This window comes from Cupressus sempervirens, chromosome 10, assembly GCF_028749045.1.
Source record: "Cupressus sempervirens isolate cs-2001-9-10 chromosome 10, ASM2874904v1, whole genome shotgun sequence".
Lineage (NCBI taxonomy): Eukaryota > Viridiplantae > Streptophyta > Pinopsida > Cupressales > Cupressaceae > Cupressus > Cupressus sempervirens.
In genome coordinates this window covers 60668661-60689008 of record NC_143127.1, presented here as the reverse complement: position 1 = coordinate 60689008, position 20348 = coordinate 60668661, and the positions used below count along the sequence as shown (strand labels likewise).

At 36.8% G+C, this 20348-nt stretch overlaps 1 protein-coding gene across 2 annotated transcripts in view; it reads left to right on the top strand.

The window, feature by feature from the left end:
• The first annotated feature begins 214 nt into the window (after positions 1-214).
• LOC149532559 (uncharacterized) overlaps positions 215-20348 on the top strand; it is a 69133-nt gene continuing 48999 nt past the window's right edge. Inside the window, exons 1-2 of one of the 2 annotated variants that reach the window (XM_089804986.1) lie at positions 308-1076; positions 1306-1643. In XM_089804986.1, the coding sequence (XP_089661112.1) occupies positions 499-1074 (576 nt within the window). In that variant the 5' untranslated portion in view covers positions 308-498 and the 3' untranslated portion in view covers positions 1075-1076; positions 1306-1643. Of the gene's footprint in view, positions 1077-1305; positions 1644-20348 lie in introns of those variants that run through there. The other variant, XM_089804985.1, reaches the window with a different exon arrangement.

Genomic DNA, 20348 nt, shown 5'->3' with positions numbered 1-20348 from the left:
GCTCATAGATAACTCGGCACTAACAAGGAACCAAAACAAAGTTGAGTGCCAGAGAAACCAAGCCGAGCATCAGCAAAACCACAAGCAATGCCGAGCTCTTAGATCATGCCGAGCTCTCTTCAAGACCGAGCTACTCGGCCAACACTAAACCCAAAAGTGACTGGGCACAACTCCTTCAATCAAGTACCCGTCCAAGCAACCTCCAAAGCAACTGCACAACCTCGTCCCATGAACTCCAAAGTAATGAGGGAGGAAACCCGAGATGCCCCTCAATCAAGAAAGCCCTTCCATAGAACCCCCAGTCCTTGTCCGTAGGTCGTTGGTCTGGTGGAATTAACATCCTTCAGTCATTTGAAAAAGAGGACACAATTTACAACCTTCGAAACAAATCAAGGAGGATTTCAAATACTTAGGAGGAGGCTTTCAGACTCGACTCATTGGGATTCATCTTAATATTTGCAGGTGGAGCACAATTGGGTTAAGTGGACCAGCGATTGAATGGCTGTAGGTCACTGTGTCGATCGCGGGGCTAAGCTGTTGTGCAGAATGTCCTGCATTGTGCAAGGTACATCACTGGCAGTATTGAAGAGGAGATATAGTAATATTCCCTTGGTTAATACAAGCGAAGCCAGGTTGGGTGTTTTCTGGGACGTACAGAGTTGTGGCGTTCCCGATGGACTTTCTGTTCGAGACGTTGCGCTCAACATCACAAAATTTCTGCGTAAAGGTGGACATAATGAACCCATCACCACTTTCAGAGCCTATGAAGATGCAGCCTCTACTGTTATTCTCAATCTTCAGGAGGAATGGAATAGATTTAGTGTCGTTGATGGAGATAATTCAGTTGAGGTGTCAGTAGCGAAACCCCCTTGGATTGGTAAAGCCATTGTCACTGATATATTTGGGTTTGCCCTTCACAATCCTCCTCCCTCCAAGATTCTTTTATGCTCTACGAAAACAGATGTGGCTGCTGCTATGCAGGAGTTCAAGAAACGAGGTTACGTTATTCTGCTTGGCCATCCTACTACCAAATTGGGAAAAACCCCAACACTGCCTTTAGTTGACGGACAATAGAGGTATGTGTCTAAATTCGTTGAAATGTTATTATTGTTTTAGACGTCCATAATCTATAAGCTTTTTAAAAAGCTAACAGGAGGACCTGTGATATAGAGAAAATAAAATCATTTACGTTAATGTTTGCCCTACAGGATTTGGAGCATTGATAAATTATTTTTACATTTTAATTTTGCTTCAATTTATTTTTTACATAAGATATTTTTGTCAAAACCTGTTTTTCAAATGCAGGGACTAATAAGTACTTGAAAAACTTTTCAACCGATTCAAGGATGCTGGCATGACCGACTATGAAATCAGGAGACTTCACCTCCATTTAACAAAATTGAGGCTCAAATCTGTGCATCATGAAATTTTTTATGCATCCAATCTTTTAAAAATTTCACGATGCTGCACATTGCTGTTTTTCAAAATTTTAGAGTTTGTTATGTATTTTTTATCACATGTCCACACTACACTATTCGTTGACAAAATATGAGACAATATACCATTAAGCCAAACCTCAATCTGAAAGTACAAACATTTAAAGAAATGTTTTGATTTGGTTGAATAGTATTCATGTTTCTTGAGACACTGTTTCTGCAATTCATGGTCACAGCGTGAAGAACTCCGAGTATATTGTTAGAACTCTCTTCTTCGCTATACATCTATCTCGAAACATATAATTAGCTGTTACTTCCCAAGGTTTTGGTGTCCTTTAACTTGTAGAGACTTTGTTTGTGGAATGAACTCTCTTTAGGGCAAACTTGTTATCTCCCAAAAGCTTTGGTTATGCCTTATTTGAAGGTCTTAGAATCAGCAATTTTTGTCCTTTTTTATTGTTGAGGGCCGGACCTTAAACTGTAGCTGTGAAGACTTTCTTTGTTGAATAACTCTCTTTTTTGGGCAAAGTTGTAATCCCACTTCTTAGGTTTAAGAATTTCAAGTGATACTTATTGTTTGTTTTACTGTTAACTGCTACTTGTAGAGACTTTGACCATTGAATTACTTCTTTTATGTGGTTTTATAATCCAGTTAAGTTAGAATCTGATCAGTAATGTTAGTGAAAATTTTGTTTGTTTCCTATATGAGAATATTTGGAGCTCAGTGTCAAGGCATTCCTTATGAAAACAATGTTAACCATTGTATTTTAATGTAATAGGCTTAAGAAATGAAAGTTTCCATTGAAAAACATATTGAATGGGAAGAGTAATGGGCATTGCAACCTTTGGTATTAAATCCTCAAATTCATTACACATATATCTGGAGGAAGGACACTGGAGAGATATTTCATGGTGAAAGTATCTAAGGAGTCATTATACAAAAATGTATATTGGGGACCTAGTCTTGGAAAAGCTTTACAACGTTGTAGGAAGAGATAAGGATTACAAATTTACAACCACACTGAGGTTCACTTCCATTTCTCCTCTATCTTTCTACTTAGAGAGTTAAATAATCAAGCTTCCTCAGATCACATTCCATGTTGATTTTCGCCAGATGGGGATTTCCAAGGTAAACATTTTTTTTTGTTGTTATGTTTTTATACCTTTATTTCATTATGCTGCCACGGTTAATTGCATTGGATGCATTTATAACTGGGGTCTGAGTTGCACTTTGAGCATGACAATTGAGGTCAAGCTGTAAATTGAATTTAACGAGTGCCGAAGATATGTGATACAGGTACACATTTAATTCAGCTAGAAGAATATATGCAGTAACTGCTAGCTTTATCTTATATCCGTTGCAATAATGTTTTATACATTGAATTAATGGGGGCAGCAACAGGTTCTTCTAGATTGTAAGGTGCATATGCTTATACATGGGGATTTTTTGTGTATGGCAAGATTGTATGGCAAATTTAGGAGAATTTGTGGTTTGAAGAGTGCAGCCATGACCAAACCCTTGATGAGGTAGTTTGAAGAGCTCCAAGACTGTCATTTACAAGTTCACGAGGAGAACAATGAACTAAGGAAGCTGGCTGAACACCCAGAAATTGAGAATGAAGAAGGTAAAACATTTTCTCTTGAGTACACTTTTGTTAGTTTGCAAAAATGAACAGAACTCTATCTGTTTAAGATGATTTGACACGTTGGAAGTGTACCTTAGTAAGATAGGTGGAATAGGGGTAAGAAATTCGGAGTTCATGCAAAAGTGTCATAAAAAGGTGGATATCAAAGAGGCAGCCTTGGTAAGTCTGTGCAGTAAGTGTTAAGAGATGAAGAAGAGGGAGAATAACTCCACTTGAAGGAACATTTCTACGTCACAAGTTCCATGAAAGAGTGAGGAAATCAAGTTAAGCATCTCACCATAATACAAATTCTCCATTTTAAAGTGTAATGAGTCCCTCCATTTTAAAGTGTAATGAGTCCCTATGAGAATTTGATAAACATGCTAAAGCAGTTCACTCGAAACGTGTGATGAAATAGGATACGAGAACAAAGGACTTGGCAAGGATGTCCACAAAACTCTCACACCCTGCAAATTGTGAAAATATCATTATTTACTAGCCTAGGTTTTGACAATAGCAAGAATGAAAGTGGAGAATGCTCACAAGGAGACTCCAAACCACTTTCAAATTAAATCCAGGCCAAAGGAGGTAATAGCACTGTTCACTCAATAATTATAAAGCCCTAAGTTCATTGCATTATTTTAACAAAGAGTGGACAACAAGCTCAAGAAGAGCAGGAGGATATGGCTTTACTTGAAGAAGGCGAAAAATCACTTGTAAAAAAAGGTCAGACTACATCATATGGTCATTAGCAAAGAGGAGTGGAAGATAACATTCCAACTTCACAATTGGTAGTCCAAGAAAGTTGCACACAATTATCAAGGTACGAAGGAAAGAGATATGCAACACAAGTCTTCTTATCATTTCTACTATCCACAGGCTCCAAGATCTTTATGAAATATGGATAAAGAAGGAATTATTCTTTTAGCAAGCAAGAACATAAAGGTCTACTAAACACACTTCAAAAAGGTGAGAAACCACTTAATTTGAGCAGGTTGTTAGCCATTACTGCCATACAAATTCAGTGGACATTAGGATAATAAGTGTTGGAAACTTCATTCACATCTTCATTGTAAGAATGGCCATGTCAAACGAGGACAGCGTCAAGTTAGGAGAAAAGAGGAATACCATCCAAGAACACAAGGATGATAAAGGAAGGAAATCTGTTATATCCCCACATTTGAAATCCTAAATACATCATCTCCTTTTGGAAATAGGATTTACTAATAGATAATAAAGAATAACAATTAAGACAAACATTAATAAATAAAATAATATAAAATAATCTATTCTTAATATAATAATTTGTTATTAAAATAATAATATAAATATAAATAAAATAATATACAAAACAATAAACAAATTGAAATAGATTTCATAATAAATAATAACAAATTAAGAATATGAAAACAAATAAATAATAATGACAAATCATTATACAAAAGCTCACAAATTAATTGACAAAAACAACAAATAACATATAGAGAAGAAGCGATTAATGATTATGAATGATATGTATGCAGTGACCCATAATGAGTAATTCTGAGCATGACAGCGACTTGAATAGGACATAAATTGAAGTGTTAATTTATTATAGTTTGCAAAGAATGCAATGAGATGAGTAATTTGTTTGCCAATCTGTCAAGGAAAATGCAGAGTTAAAATGATGGTTGATTTGGTTAAGGAGCAACTCCTTGTAGCGTAATGATATAATAGGCGTTGTCACTAAACTAATATTTGTCAGAAATTACAAGGGATTACATATGGATAAGGAGCAGTTAACATAAGGATATAATATTTTTGCTGAAACGGTGCAGTTAAGGTTTGAAGAGATATGGAATGTGCCTTTACCAAGAGACTTGTAATTATTCACATAAGATTTAAGATAAGATAAGATAAGATAATGATATTAATGTCCAACAAAAGACCAAAAAGAGGTCTGTGGGACTGAAAGATTACAACAAAGCAGGGCTGAAGCCAACAGGAGCACACAAAGGTGTCCGAAGAAAAGCAACAACCACAAACAAATACAAGCAACAGAAAACACTAGGAGGCTTTCTTGGGCGAAAAGAAATCAGTCACAGAATGATACACGTGTCGATGCGTAGAGGTACTGCATTGTCTTCGACCTGTCCTAGAAGAGTGTTGCTGGTGCCTATAAGCAGAACGGGATTTGACGCATCTAGAAAGCTCACTAGGTCGAATAGAGCTAGAGGACCTTTTCACACCACGCAAGGGGGATAAAGGTGTTAAAAAGGCAGTAATGAGTTGAGTAGATGAGTGTCGGTGTGGAAGTAGAGTCTGAATCATGCTATCCCGGAGCATAGTGGCCTCACGTAGATACAGTGCAAGGCATCTCTGATCATAATAGTTGAAGAAATCATAGAGAGAGAAGCACTCTCTGAACAAACAAAAGAACCTCCCTTTGATCTCATAATAAATAGGGCATCAAAAAAGAAAGTGAGCCTCATCCTCCACCTCCCCTAAAGAACAGAACAAATAGGTCCGCTCCTCCCTGTCAATATGATGATCCAACTAAGCTCGAAGACAGTGGGAACCAACTCTGAAAGAACCTAAAGAGATCCATAGGGCATGAGACCAACACCGTGAGAGATAGCTAGGCCGGGCAATAATCCCATCTGAGATCTCCAAAAAGTGTCGCATAAAATGACATCCATGGGCGTAACCCCCCAGGAGGGTTAACTTAGGTAGCAGTAATGTAACGTCTATAAATATCAAGACGAACATGCTCATTCAACTCCTGCCGAGAAGGGAGAAGACGAGCAGGGGCATCCAAAGAAAACTGAAAAGGGGGGAGACGATCAATATCAATCCCAATTGAACTCAACAAAGAAGAGACCTGTGCATACCAACATCGCGCATGAGCACTAGACTCAGCAGCCGCCATGGAAACTGAAGAGCAGTAAGCTAAATAGGAGTAACGATCATGGTCTCCAACCATATCAGCAAACCCACGAAGGCGATGAAGAAACCAAACTAAGTCAAAAATGGCCGCGAGTTTGAAAGGATGAGCCTCGAACTCAGCAAGAATGATACCATGAGGAGTAGATCTATGATATTTGATAATGCGCCGCAAGAGCAAACTCTAGACCTGCTTAATCGAGGCCCAATTAGAGCTAAGGAGAGAAGGACTCCAAACCACAGAACCATAAAGAACAGTCGGTTGAACAAGAGCATCTAGGAGAGATAGCTTAGACGAGGTATCCTGAAATTGATGTTTGAAGCACTGTTTCTCAAGCAAAGCAAGAGAACCCATGCCCTTATTAACTTTGGGCTGAATAGCAGGTCTCATGCTAAATCACAGTCTGGAAAACATAACACCCAAGTACAAATAGGATGAAGTAATCTCAATCTCCTGGCCCTGAAATATGAAGTGAAGATGAGAGTTTTTTAAACAATTAAAGACCATGATCCGAGTCTTACCCAAGTTAACCACCAGTTGTCTCTGATCACAAAGTAAAGCCAATCTATCAAGAAGTCTCTGTAACCTGTCAGGAGAGGAAGGAAGGAGAACAATATCATCTGCAAAGAGAAGGATCGAGATCAGAACTTGATAAAGATAACCACCATCACCCTGAAGCGAAGACTTCAAGAGGAAATCCTCTAGCTCATCAATATATAACCCAAATAAAGTAGGAGAGAGAGGACAACCCTGTTTAACCCCAATAGTACAATGGATCGGATTTGAGAAGCCAACAGGAGTTCGGAATCTACCGACCACAGTATCATATAATCTCATAATAACAATACGTAGCATCTCGAAAATACCGATCTCCCTAAGTCTCTCAAACAGAGCCAACCTAGGAACATAATCAAAAGCTTTGCGAAAATCAACAAAGCAACAATATACCTTTTCCGACCTGTGTCTGGCCTCCTCAATAATAGCCCGTAGTGTGAAGATGTGGTCCATAGTTTGATAATCCATCCGAAAGCCTACGTGTCCTCTAGCCCTACAACCAATCTTGACGAGCTCCGCAGATAGCATAGTATTAAGAGCAGTAGCATACAATTTGACAAAAGTGTGCCCAATCATGATGGTTCTGTAGTTCCCCGGATCAGAGACAGGCCCAGTCTTGTGAATGGGATGAATCAAGTGCCTAGACCAGGAAACCAGAAACCCAGTGTGAATCACTCTATTAAAAAGAATAGAGAGATAGGGACCCAAAATTGAGGCACCGAACTTGAAAAGCTCAGCCTGAAAACCTTCCTCATCAGCAGCTCTACTACATTTCATGGATCTGATAGCCTCATAAATGTGGGAAGGGGTGAAAAGGCGGACGAAAGGAGGCGGGGGGGGGGTGAATGGAAGGCTGCCCAGGAATATCATAAAGAGCCATGGTATGCGACGTAAGGGAGTGAAAGTCAAGGGTGGAAGGCGGAGGGGGATGATGGAGGAAAAGAGTACGCCAAAAGAGCTGGGGATTGCTAACCAGTGTGGAGCAAAGTGACTTACACTTTGAGGCAGTGAAGTTACGCTTCTTACTCCGAAGCAAGCAGAGATAAGATGAGTGAATACTGGCCAAGTCAGTGGAGTGAGCCTCAAAAGCAAAGCGCATAGCACGATGAAACACATCTGAAAGCGAATAGCTAAGAATGCAAGGATAAAATAAAGGCTTTATAAGAATCAAACAAGGTGGTCCAAAACACACATGATTCCGGCCTCTGTTTCCCAGTATTGAAAACAGGTGCAGGCATTACGTCCAATACAGTATCTTCTGAAGTATTATTATCGTGTGACCTATATCATTCTCCTACATTATAATATAAGTAGATGATACATATGTACATGTTTATAGAGGTAAGACTCAATGATATATACAACAAATGTACTAACATTAATTCAACAAGTTCTCTGTTACCATGTTGAATTATCAGGATGACTGCAAATGTACTAACATTGCCATTGTTATAGGTGTATTCCAAATGCAGATTTGAATCTCATATAAATTTGAGAGGAGGAGACATGTCTCATGAAGAGACATGTCTCTCTGGTACCAATAACAATAATGTACCTTAGATCGAATCAATCCGATTGATGCTACAATCTTAACAGAATCACGTTCTAAGATTTGCATATTTAATCATAATGTAAATATATATCATACGAGGGTCTTCCTCATTCTATATATATATATATATATATATATATATATATATATATATATATCAGTTTGTAATAATTAAACGTGTGAAATGAAGAGCATTTATTGGATTAGCCCCACAAGTAGGTAATTCCTACAGTGGAATGGACTTTGCTACATCAAATAAAGGCACTAGGTAAGGCTTGCATGGAATGGGCATGAGCTACATCATATGAAGGCACTATTCAAGGCCTACAGTGGAATGGGCATGAGCTACATCATATGAAGGCACTAGACAAGGCCTACAATTGAATGGGCATGAGCTACACAATACAAAAGCACTAAATAAGGCTAGTGGTGAGATGGGCGTGAGGTACATCATATTGACGCACTAGATAAAGCTTGCGGTGGAATGGGCACAAGTTACATCATACTAAGGCAGTATCTTGCAAGGGATAATTCACATTGGGTAGGAGTTACAATGAGGGGAATGGTGAGATCCACTAGGTACACCAACCCTACAAAACTTTGGTCCAAGGGGGATAGGGATTTGCCCTTGGGCCTAGAGTTGGGCTAGGACATCCTTTTGTAACTTTTTCCATCCACCTTTAGGAAAGTGGAGTAGTACACCCTATATGTTATTATGGATCAGAACTCTCTCTATCAAGTTATAAGTGCATAAGATAGGTTATCTTATGTTAACAATATATTTAGTCTATGGATGCATATTTGTGCTCTTCTTTCCTTTTTGGTGTTACAGGGCCTAAATCAGGGATTATCTTGTAGAAAGGCATTTTAATTGGTAAAGTTATATGTCTAACCATCTTATAATACTGATATTAATGGAATTTGTGATTTTAGGGAAAAAATTAGGGCAATCCCTAAAAGTGGACATTACAAGTGGTATCAGAGCATGTTCCTACAAGCCCGAGGGACACTATGATTAATTGATTGGTATACCTTGTTGCACTACCAATGCTGCTAAGAAGACTACGACTTTACACTTGGTAGTTTCGCAATGTCCTTGGGGGGTCCGCTATCATAGACTTCCTCAGTATCTTTCTGATTTGGTGTCAAAATGAATGTGTTTGTTGTGGTTGATTGGTTCTTGAAAATGGTCATCATGGTTGCCTACAAGAAGACCACATTTGTGCCTAATATTGGGTGCATCTTCTTTAGTCACGTTTGGATTCATTTTGGGCTTTCAACATGCATTGTTTCCGATTGCAACCTAATATTTGGCAAAACCTTTAGCGAACTCTTTGGGTCATATTGGATACACAATTGGATTGATCTATTGCTTTCCATCCTTAGACATTTTAACGTTGGTGTTTAGTTGAACATTAGTACACCTCTTGTGCATTCACAATAATTTGCATTTGTGTGCTTAGGAAGACAACTCACTGTCAGCCCACATATGGACCCCATTTAAAAATTTAAAAAGTCAGATTGTTTTCACTTACATTTTGTGAATCATTGATCATTTTATTTCTAAGAGTCATGCCAAATTATGATAAAGAGGAGGAAGATATCCTTGAACCCCTTAAAACTAGTTCAGACCGGTTTAGATTGGTTCAAATTCCTTTAATCTGGTTCAAACTGGTTCAGTCGGGTTCAAAGAGGTTCAGATTGGTTCAAACAGATTCAAGGTGGTTCATTATGGTACAACACAGTTCAAATCAGTTTACCTTGATTCAAATAGTTACATATAGGTACATTTGGATTCAATGTGGTCCAACAAGGTTCATACAGGTTCATGAGGTTATGACTGGTTCAAGTTCGAAGCACAGGTTCAGTAATTCAAATTAAAGGTTTGATTTCCAAGTTGTAAGCAACCCAATGGCTACATTCATTTTGTGAATCATTGATCATTTTATTTCTAAGAGTCATGCCAAATTATGATAAAGAGGAGGAAGAGATCCTTGAATCCCTTCAAACTAGTTCAGACCGGTTTAGATTGGTTCAAATTCCTTTAATCTGGTTCAAACTGGTTCAATTGGGTTCAAAGAGATTCAGGTTGGTTCAAACAGATTCAAGGTGATTCATTATGGTACAACACAGTTTAGATCAGTTTAAATTGATTCAAATAGTTACATATAGGTACATTCAGATTCAATGTGGTCCAACAAGGTTCATACAGGTTCAAGTTCGAAGCACAGGTTCAGTAATTCAAAGTAAAAGTTTGATTTCCAAGTTGTAAGCAACCCAATGGTTACATTCTGAAAGTTCTAGTGATTATATTGGAGGTCCTTTCTGAGCCTAATTGGCAGAGGTGCTTCTGTTGGTGGTTATAGGTCCTTTGTATAATTCGATGCTTGAGTAGTCACTAAAACCTGATACACAGTGAGATTGAATACTGATATTCCAGATTATGACCAGTGTTCGGTATGTAGTAGAGGATCATTGTATCAAAGTGCATATCGAGTGGCAACAGGCACTCTACAAAATGGGTGAATTTAAAGTTGATGAATCAATACAATAAAGTTACTGTCATGGGAATGTTTGTAATGTCCATCCAGGTCTATCTTTATGAAGATAAACAAGACATTTATAATTATTTGATATTAGCTTCAATTTCAAATATTTTTTGAACTAATATAAATTAATTAATAATATAAGGAAATAAACATATCAACGTTTTGGAGCTGATTTAATTAATAAACACTTAATTACGAAGTTAGTTTGGCAGTTTTGGAATTCACGGGAATTCTACCTGATATTTCCATCGTAAATATTCGCCCTGGGCACTGGAATCAGGCAGGCTTGCAAGGAAAGATAATTTGCATTTCTAGAAAGAGGATGAATTTCTTTCGTCAGAATCTGTCTGGCCTAGTGGAATTTGTGAACGTGTGTAATTGTTCATATTTTCTGCAGGGAGTAAGATTTAGTAATTGTTTGATTGCAAACCCAGTCACGTGGAGAAATCTTGGCAGTGTCGAAGAGGACAAAAGGTTTGGCAGAGTGATTCACAGATTGAGGCAGTAATCACATAGCAAGGGCATTAACTTCAGACGGAAGTATTAAATTATGCGCTGACCAGATGTGCTGTATAGACTGCAGCAGTTCAGATTTCCAATGCCTATGTATCATTACTGAAGCCAGACAAATATCTTCCTACTGGACGGAACCGAGACTTCTGACGGGTTAGTGGAAGGTTGAAAGAAGGTGTTGAGTTGTACAGTGAAAACTTTCATGTGTAAAGAAGTATGGATCCAGTGTAGATATCAGTCAGAATATGTTCCCTGAGTCGAACAGGAATACTGTTGCTGTTATTCCAATCTCAGCAATTTCCAGTGGATGAAGGCAAAGAACATGAGAATGTAAAGCAAGCAAGGTCTTAACGGAATCGTGACTACCAGATCCTAATATCAATATCAGGTGTTGTTCTAAACCTGTAATGTTTAATTTCAGAATCTTGGAAGATCAGTAAGTAATTATATTCAATAACATTGAAAGTTTGATATATAGAAAATTACTTTCTGTAATAAACAGTAAGGAATACAACTGAAATTAAAGGGCTTTAATTCAAAACTTTCAAAGTGATTTAGGATCCTTGCTTGTGTAAACTGAGAATTATATTGAGAAATAGATCCTACAAGTCAGGAATCTTACAATGTTACAAATACCCCATGACTAGTAATGAGAAATGTCCGAGCTCGATGAGTCTCAAATGGTCAAATGCTTGTCTGCTTGTGGTGAAACTGGAGATAGCAGTGATGCCAATAAATAAACATGCACATTGATGTGAAATGAAGTCAAATGTGGTAACAATTTGTTACACAAGCCAAAGCTGCTGGTAGGAATTGCAGAGCCCATGAAAGGATGGGCAGAAGCGTGATGAGTTTGATCATTTAGCCCCACAATGCTATTGCTGGTAGGATACAGCTGTAGAACAACATGGTCATTCACAATCTTGAAAATTAAGATATAACAAAAATATATATTGGTAATTCACTTGATTTAGCTGGTGAATAGATTGGAGTGCTGAAGCATATCAAGAAAATCATGAGATGATTGTGCAGGAGATTATATTTGGAAGGGTCTGTAACTATGATTTTTTCAGAACACAGAAAAATCAATCTCGGTGCAGGGGAATTAATTTGCAATTCCACCGTTGGATTGGGCTAAATTTAGGATATGTTTGTGCAAACCTAGTTCTCTAAATTCACTCCAAAGCATTCTGCAAAATTCGTTACGGATTGAAAGATATGGATGGCTGAGTGAAGAACTGTTGAACCTGTCAATGACAGTCATGAAATGATGACAACACTTCTTTAATAGCAAGTGCCACCTGTCCAATAATACATATGGGCTTCATTTTAATTTGGTAGACATCTTTGTTATCATCTTTGTTACTTAAAAATGTGTGAAATATCAAAGTTGTATAAATTAAAAATAGGGATGATCTTCAAAGGATAATAAGGAATCAGTTATAAAACTGAAAAATGTCACGGGAAAGCAAAAAAGGATAAATATGCAACACAAAGTCATTTCAAGAGTTCTGCTTCTTTTTCAAGGGCTTGTGAGCTACAGGAAAGGGGGGAAATCTTTTGTTTCTGATTGTAACCAAAGTGAGGCAGATGAGTATTTTATTCTCAAATGTAACTTAGGGGCAGAAGCAATAAGATTTGTAGTGTCTTTTTGTCTGTTCGGAGAAAGGAGATATATGTATAGCAAATTTCTGAGTTTGGCTGTTTTACCTCTGCTTGAGAATAATCTTTGAATTATTTCAGTTTCTCTTAGAATGTCATTCTATCTCATTTTATCCCATACATGTTTGTTACTTAATCTTTGAGTCTTGATCACTTATATATCTGGAATGAATGGCACGTCTTCCTCTTGATTCCTCTGTAATGTGAAAAATAAATAAGTGGTCTTTGTGCCATTTATTAGTTATTTAAATCCAAAATTGCATTCATTCTATGTTTGTGGATGAATGTGTGTATGCCTTCTTTACCTTCTTTGTTAAAGGTATAATCATTATTCTATTCATTGAATATCCAAAGAAGGGAGCTGTACCTTCCCAAAATTCAAAGGGCGCTTGCATATTTTAATTGCAAGCAACCCTGCTGGTAGTTGCAGATTGTGTCTTTGTGTTTGGTTAATCAAGAGTCATTTTAAAGGATTTTGTTGAAAGACAAATCTGTTCACTAGCAGTCACCATACATCCAACATACCTGCATTAGATCTTACCATGGTTTTGTAGGGCATAGTACATTCTATACAGGTCTTGGGTTTGAACTAGTAACACCCCTTGACATATCTTATTGTGCACCATCAAACTTAGTGATGCGTTCTGCGACACATTTAGGACACCCACTAGCAAATGAAAAAGATTCTTCCATGTCAGCAAGAAAAAAACAAAGACTGCCACAACACAGATCACATCGTATATCCCTTTAGGTAGGTGACACAATTTGGTTATATCTTTAAAAAGATTCTTTCAAGGGTTAGCATTGCAAGGTTAAGGCACTTTGCTATGGCTGTAACACCATTTGGCATGGATTTGGAGAAAACACTTTCATTCATGAACTTCCATAACCTGATATTCAACAAGGAATTACTCATATCATACTTTTCTCCACTCTTGCTAACTCCTAACATCTTGCAGACTTGGGTTTTGCTTACGTTCATCTAGTATAATAGAAGAGATAACTAACACAAGAACAACTTGTACTCGTGTTGGTAGGCACAACTGTTTTGCAGATTCAAGAGAGGGTAGTTTGTAGCTTAGGTGAAGTGGTACAATCTTCAATGGTTGATGCTTGATTCCCTCAACTCATTATGGATGCATTGGGGACCATTGCTTCTTAAAGGGGGTTGAATGTTTCAAGTGTAGCCTTGTGCATCCTTTATACAGACATCATTTACATTCTTAACTTCACTTAATGTGTGAACACAACATTTGCGCATTTGCATGCAACACTGTCCTTGTGCTGCAACAATGTATAGTTCTGGTGTGCCCCTACACAATATTACTTGTGCACTTGCAATCCTAAATGTCTATACATTCACATATATGGCTAGATTGTATATGTGCAACTTATGGGGCATCTACATCCACATTTTATGTTTCCTTGTGCACATGCCATTTGATGGCTCCTACCACAAATTATGGTTACCAAACTAGCACCATGCACATCTAACACACCAGCATTTATGCAAGATATCCCTTAAATATGTTGGCACCATACAGGTTTCACATTTGTTATCACTTTTTTACATGATCAATACACTATATGCATGTGACATTTTTGTGCCCGAGATAATAGCCTATTTGTATAAATACCTACACTATACACAAAGCATAGGTAGAGAAGAACAACTAAAACTCTTTCCTATATGCTAGTTAGGAAAAAATGCTTTAAACCCAGTTTCACTTAATCCATTTCCTACATAACCAATGGGAGAAACATGGATAGGATCTTCCAAAAGAACAATTATTCACATATTAAATAGACAAGCCACAAGAGAACATAAGATATACCTTGGGTAAACCTTCACGAGGGAAAAACCCAGCCTTCAAAAGCATATATAATCCATCATATTATTCAGCAATAAAGCAATAAAAAACACTGACAAAGTTGCAATGAATACTCTTGAAACATCAACTTCCAATGCATCCTTCATGTGCCCAAGCATGAACCCGCACATCCCATGCCATGCTTCACATATGCACTCCTTAGGAAGATTCAATAATGACAACCCACTCAATTGGCCAACATTAACCACTAAACATATGCTTGCTTTTATAGAATCAAGCCCACTCATATGCAACTAGTGGTAAAGTAAAACCATGTGATCCAAAACCACAAGCTCACAAAACCATTGACCCCACATTTAATATTGGGTACCAAGTTTTCACTTTATTAATATTTTTCCAATATTGAATTACAACTTCCCAATGTGACACCCACATTAAATGTATTTCCTTTCCCAATGTTATGTACAACACATAATGTGGCCCCAAGAATGTTAACTACTAGTGGTGCTTGTCCATCCAGGTACCCCCAGGTGCACCACATACATAATAATAAAATAAACATCATAAACATTTGCAAGGTATACAACACCTTATCCCAATACGTGTAATTGTTTATATTTTCTGTAATCTGTTATCATACCTTCCTAAGTCTTCATACCACCTTTGATTGTGCATTTGGATTTTTGTTTAGTGTTTCATTTTCTTATTTTGTGTACTTCTGAATTACCCACTAATTTTCTGTTTTACACTCTCATCCATCTAGGAATTGGATCACATCTTATGGTCGTTGGCATGTGTCGTGCCTTTTGATTTATGCTTAAGAGTTTGCAACTGATGTATACATATAATTGAGCTTGACATGTGTTGCTGCTTTGTTTTGGAATCGGCCATACCCTCTTTTTCTATTTTCTTTTGTAAGCACACCGCTCAGTTAATTCATTTTGGAAGCTGACCCATTTCTCCTTGATTTGAAGGACCATAATTATCTCTCTTGGTTTTGTTTTTATTTTTTGAACATTTGAAGCCTCAAGAGGATGCTTGAATCTCTTGTTATTCTTGTTTGTTGCTCTGCTCTTTTGAAAGCTTTGCAATATTTTGTGTTTGTTAGATTGTAGAATTTCTATTTAAACTTCTTCTAAATCTTTCAGGATTGGTTCTTGCACAATGAAAGATGCCAGTGCTATCTAGATTGAGATTTGTGTATTTGTGCATATTGTTGACCGTCGCATGCTTGCATGCCCTAGATCCCTATGCACCCTTGTTCCTTGCAAACCGCTTTACCTGACATTTGGCTTTGAAAGAAATTACTAGTGCAAGTGAGGGTTGTTGACATGCTGATTTATTGTTACCATAACTTGGGAGGATACAACTCAAAACTGCCAGGAAACATGTGCTGAAGTTCAAAAAGAGTTAGGATTGTTGACATTGGAGCCTAAAGCTGAGAAGGAAATTAGTCAAAAACTATGTCAATTTATACATTTATATCGACATTCGCCATTTTTTTAAATATTGGTGTCATTTTTGAATGGTTTGCATCTGGAGACAACAAATGTATTAATTCAACACTATTGATTTGCACATGTATTTCAAATGATCTTGTAATTTGACCACACAACCTAAATATAAGCCATTCATTCCAAATAACTAAGTGAAATGTCAGTTAGTGATAAGGTGGTTAGAGATGGAAAATGCGCCTTCCTAGGGTTTTGGGTTGTGTACTGCTTTTCTGAAGTAATCTTTGTGTATCTGTGTCATACCACATTTACTACGGGAATCAAAGGGTTTTTTATTATGGCTTCGGCCAATTTTGGCCTAATAGTTGTTGTTGGTGTTGAAGTTGTTGCGACAAATGCTCATGGCGCCTCCTTGAACAAATGCCCTTGCAAGTTTGTGTTGAAAGTGTTTCACGGGGTATGCCTTACCTTGATGTTGTGCTTAATTTCCAAGATTTTGATAACGCTTGTGATTGGCTTGAAAAAAGTACTTTGATAGGATATTTTGTGGGCATGACTCCTCCAGAAATCATGCTGAAAGAATGGATGGTGTTAATAAACAGATTTGTCCTTCGAAAAGAGATATAATGAATGATTCAAAATGCCTGAATAGAAGAACAAATGCCACTAATAGTTGGACAAGGTACCATTAGATTGATAACCCTCCTCTATATTGAGAGATACAACTCCCTCTTAAGATTTACAATGAATTAAACATTGATTATGTCTTTAACCAGAAGACATGAAGGCACTAACATTTACCCATCAACATGGAATGAATGTGATTACAGATTTAAATAACTGAGAAAAGAATAATTCGACCACCTACATACTACTTATTATCTTATTCCATTATATAGAAACAAAGGAGAAACTTTAACAATTTACTTGCATATATATGAATACATACAAAACCATAAGATTTTGCAATATTTCATATACTTGATAAGCAAAAGCAGGACAACAAACGAGATGTGATTGGAATGACCACAAGATCATTTTCAATCACAAAAATAAAACTCACACCATACGATCAAAAGATATATTCATCTTTATTCCAAATACCTAATAAGAATAACCATAAGATCATGTTATCCCCGCCCTCAAAACAAGTTATGCCTCGTCTCTATTACAATCAGAACTCAAAAAATGTATTCTCCCCCTCCTATAGCCTCAGGACTGCTGACAAAGAAGAACCCCTTATTTGTTGTTTTTTGTTTGTTTAAAACTTGACCGTTCTGGTAACATTCCGATTACTAGCATAACCAATTCTTGCGAAGATGCTTATTTGCTTCCCTTAATGTTTTCCTTCCATATGGTTTTTTTTCTTGGGAATTTACCACTTTTCAAACATTAAAATTGAAAGCTAATACTAATAATGCTCTGCCTGTTGAGAAAGCCACATGTCATGAGACTTTTTGAATGTTTGGGAATGATCGACCCTCACATGTAGGCATATTCACTATGTGGATTTGATATCAAATGCGGCTTTGGTTTAGATCACCACATGGAATTGAAGAAATATCCATGAGGTATTTGTATATGAATGGGATGAGCTTACTTGGTGGATCAATTTCCTTTATATTTTTCTTTATCCCATGAGTTTCACATGATTTCAACATCTTGATATATGATTGGTTCCTACACTATTGAAATACGGGAGCCCATGTTTTCCGATAACAACCATAGGGCCTCTGCCTTCCACATATCCACAATCAAGTGTATGGTTTTCTATTTGAATATAATTAGATGAGAATCACCCCTCAAGCATTCAATGGCTTCCACAATATAAAGAATGAGTTTTGACATTCGGTTATGCCGTGATAGCCTGATTTGTTTTATTAGTTCGAACAGCTAGATGTGATCATGATTTCAAAACTTCGTCGGAGTCCTTGATCCAAACGTGGATCTTTGACATTATATCATCACGGACCTTTTAACCGTGGGTTATAGTGAATTTGGATATCAACTGTCGCTGTTATTTTGTCAAATGATTTTCACACATTCTCCACACAGGCTTAGGCATGAGTTAATGAAGAATGCAGGAGGTGAAGCTCTCGTTGTCGAACCAACCATTCCATGTTCGCGGGTTTTTAATTCAATAATCACTCTCATGAACTAAATCATGAATACCTTTTTTCATTTCATATCTTTGAACAATATGTACCAAAGTTCCATATCATTGAACCTGCCTCTAATTATTTTGATATGCCCTTAATGACATTTCGTCAAACGTGTATTGCCTGTGCTTCCATGTTATCATCATTTGAGCAACCACTTCGAATATTTCGAGCTCGTGCCTTAATAGTAACTTATATGATTCGGTGACTAATGAGGCACTTCGCTTCTATTTCCCATCGCTGCTGTAAGTGAGCATGAATAGGGTGGGTTTTGGTCATGTCCGCAAACATCTTGGCGCCAGCACCAAGAGTATATGAAATTCCTCATGTTACATAGCTTATATCCCTAGTTCATGAGGGTGTCCAATCCGGGCACTACAAAACATGTTGACCCCTTCTCTTTATTATTCGGGTTCCTCATGTAGTGTGGGTGTCAATAGTTGTACAAATCTCATCAATAAATAGAAAGACTTGTTAGATTCAATTAGCCACGTGTTTAGATGAACTTTGTTGACATTATTGAGCTCGAGTTGATTGTTGATTTGATGAGCTTGGCCTATTTTAGTAGGCCATTGAAAAAGCCATTCCGCTTCCAAATTGAACTCTTGAGCCTTTAGAAACAAATTAATTACTTTCCCATTTTTTTAGGCATTTTGTCAAATGAATAACACACATTGTCGGTGCTTCATAGATCAGTTTTAATTGGTAATGACACCGATTTCAAGCTAATAAGCCCCATGGCTTCACCACTATCAACAAAGAATGATGATCTTTGTTACCTTCACAGTGAAAGCTCTTTCTGTTTTTAAAATTAATATTTGACCACTGTTTCAAAGTGTTTGTATATTGAAATCTCAATTATTTCTAGAACAATATTAGACGGTTAGGGAATCTAGGAACTTTATGAATTACTCCATTCACTTTTGAAGCAACCCAATTGAGAGAAGTGTTCTTGGCCTCCTCTCTAGTTCTTTGTTTGCTTTATCTTGTTGTTGTATTTTTTATTGGACACCTTTGTGTGCTCCCGTTGCTGTTGTATGCCTAAAATTTGGGCACACTTCTATGAGTTATTATATTCAAGATTTCTCAAAAATGAGGTCTCAAATGGCGACTCATAGCTCCCTATTCATGGGGTGCAGGGGTTTGTAATGGAGGCCCTCAGTCTGACCTTGTTTGTGCCCATGTAAGTACACCACGAAACAAGAGATTCAATGATCTAATATGCATGCAAATGGAAATGAAAAACTAATCTAAATGATAACAATGCAAAACAATGCAAGAAATGAAATCTAATCTATGAAAAGAAATAACAATGCAGATCTAATCTATGAAAGCAAGATCTAATCTATCAATGCAAGATCTAAGCTAACATGAGAATCAAAGTATGGATCATGATGATGGAAGCCATCATGCAAGAGAGAATGAGACAAGAAGATAGAAGTTCTCCACAAAAGCTTTAATATTCAAAACTCCTTCAAAAATCATTCTCCAAACCTGCAACATAACAATAGCATAATAATGGGTGTCTCTAAAATGAGAAGAGGGCTCTCCCTTATAAAGAAGATTGGACTATCTAGATTGAGAGAGAAAAGATTTAATCAAGGGTGGAGAAATAATGATCCATGTGAACTAAAGATCCACCAATGAGAAAAGTGGAGTGGTTGAGAAAAAAGTGGAGAAAGGATGAAGATAAGTCCCATATTAAGTGTAGATAAAAGATTTATTTAATTTTTTATTTGTTTTAACTCCTTTTTCATCAAAAAGAGATTTAAGTGGGATATTTTATTTAATTAAAAGGGAGCAAGTTCTTTTAATTAAATAGGGAATATTTAATTAAATTAAAAGAGGGGTTTTTTCCTCTTAATTAATTAAATGTAGATGAATTATTTAATTAAAAGAGAGGTTTTCTTTTAATTAAATGGAGACTTATTTAATTAAATTAAAAGAGAGGTTTTTCTCTTAATTAATTAAATGTGGATGAACTATTTAATTAAAAGAGAGGTTTTCTTTTAATTAAATGGGGACTTATTTTATTTAATTAAAAGAGAGCAAGTTCTTTTAATTAAATAGGAAATATTTAATTAAATT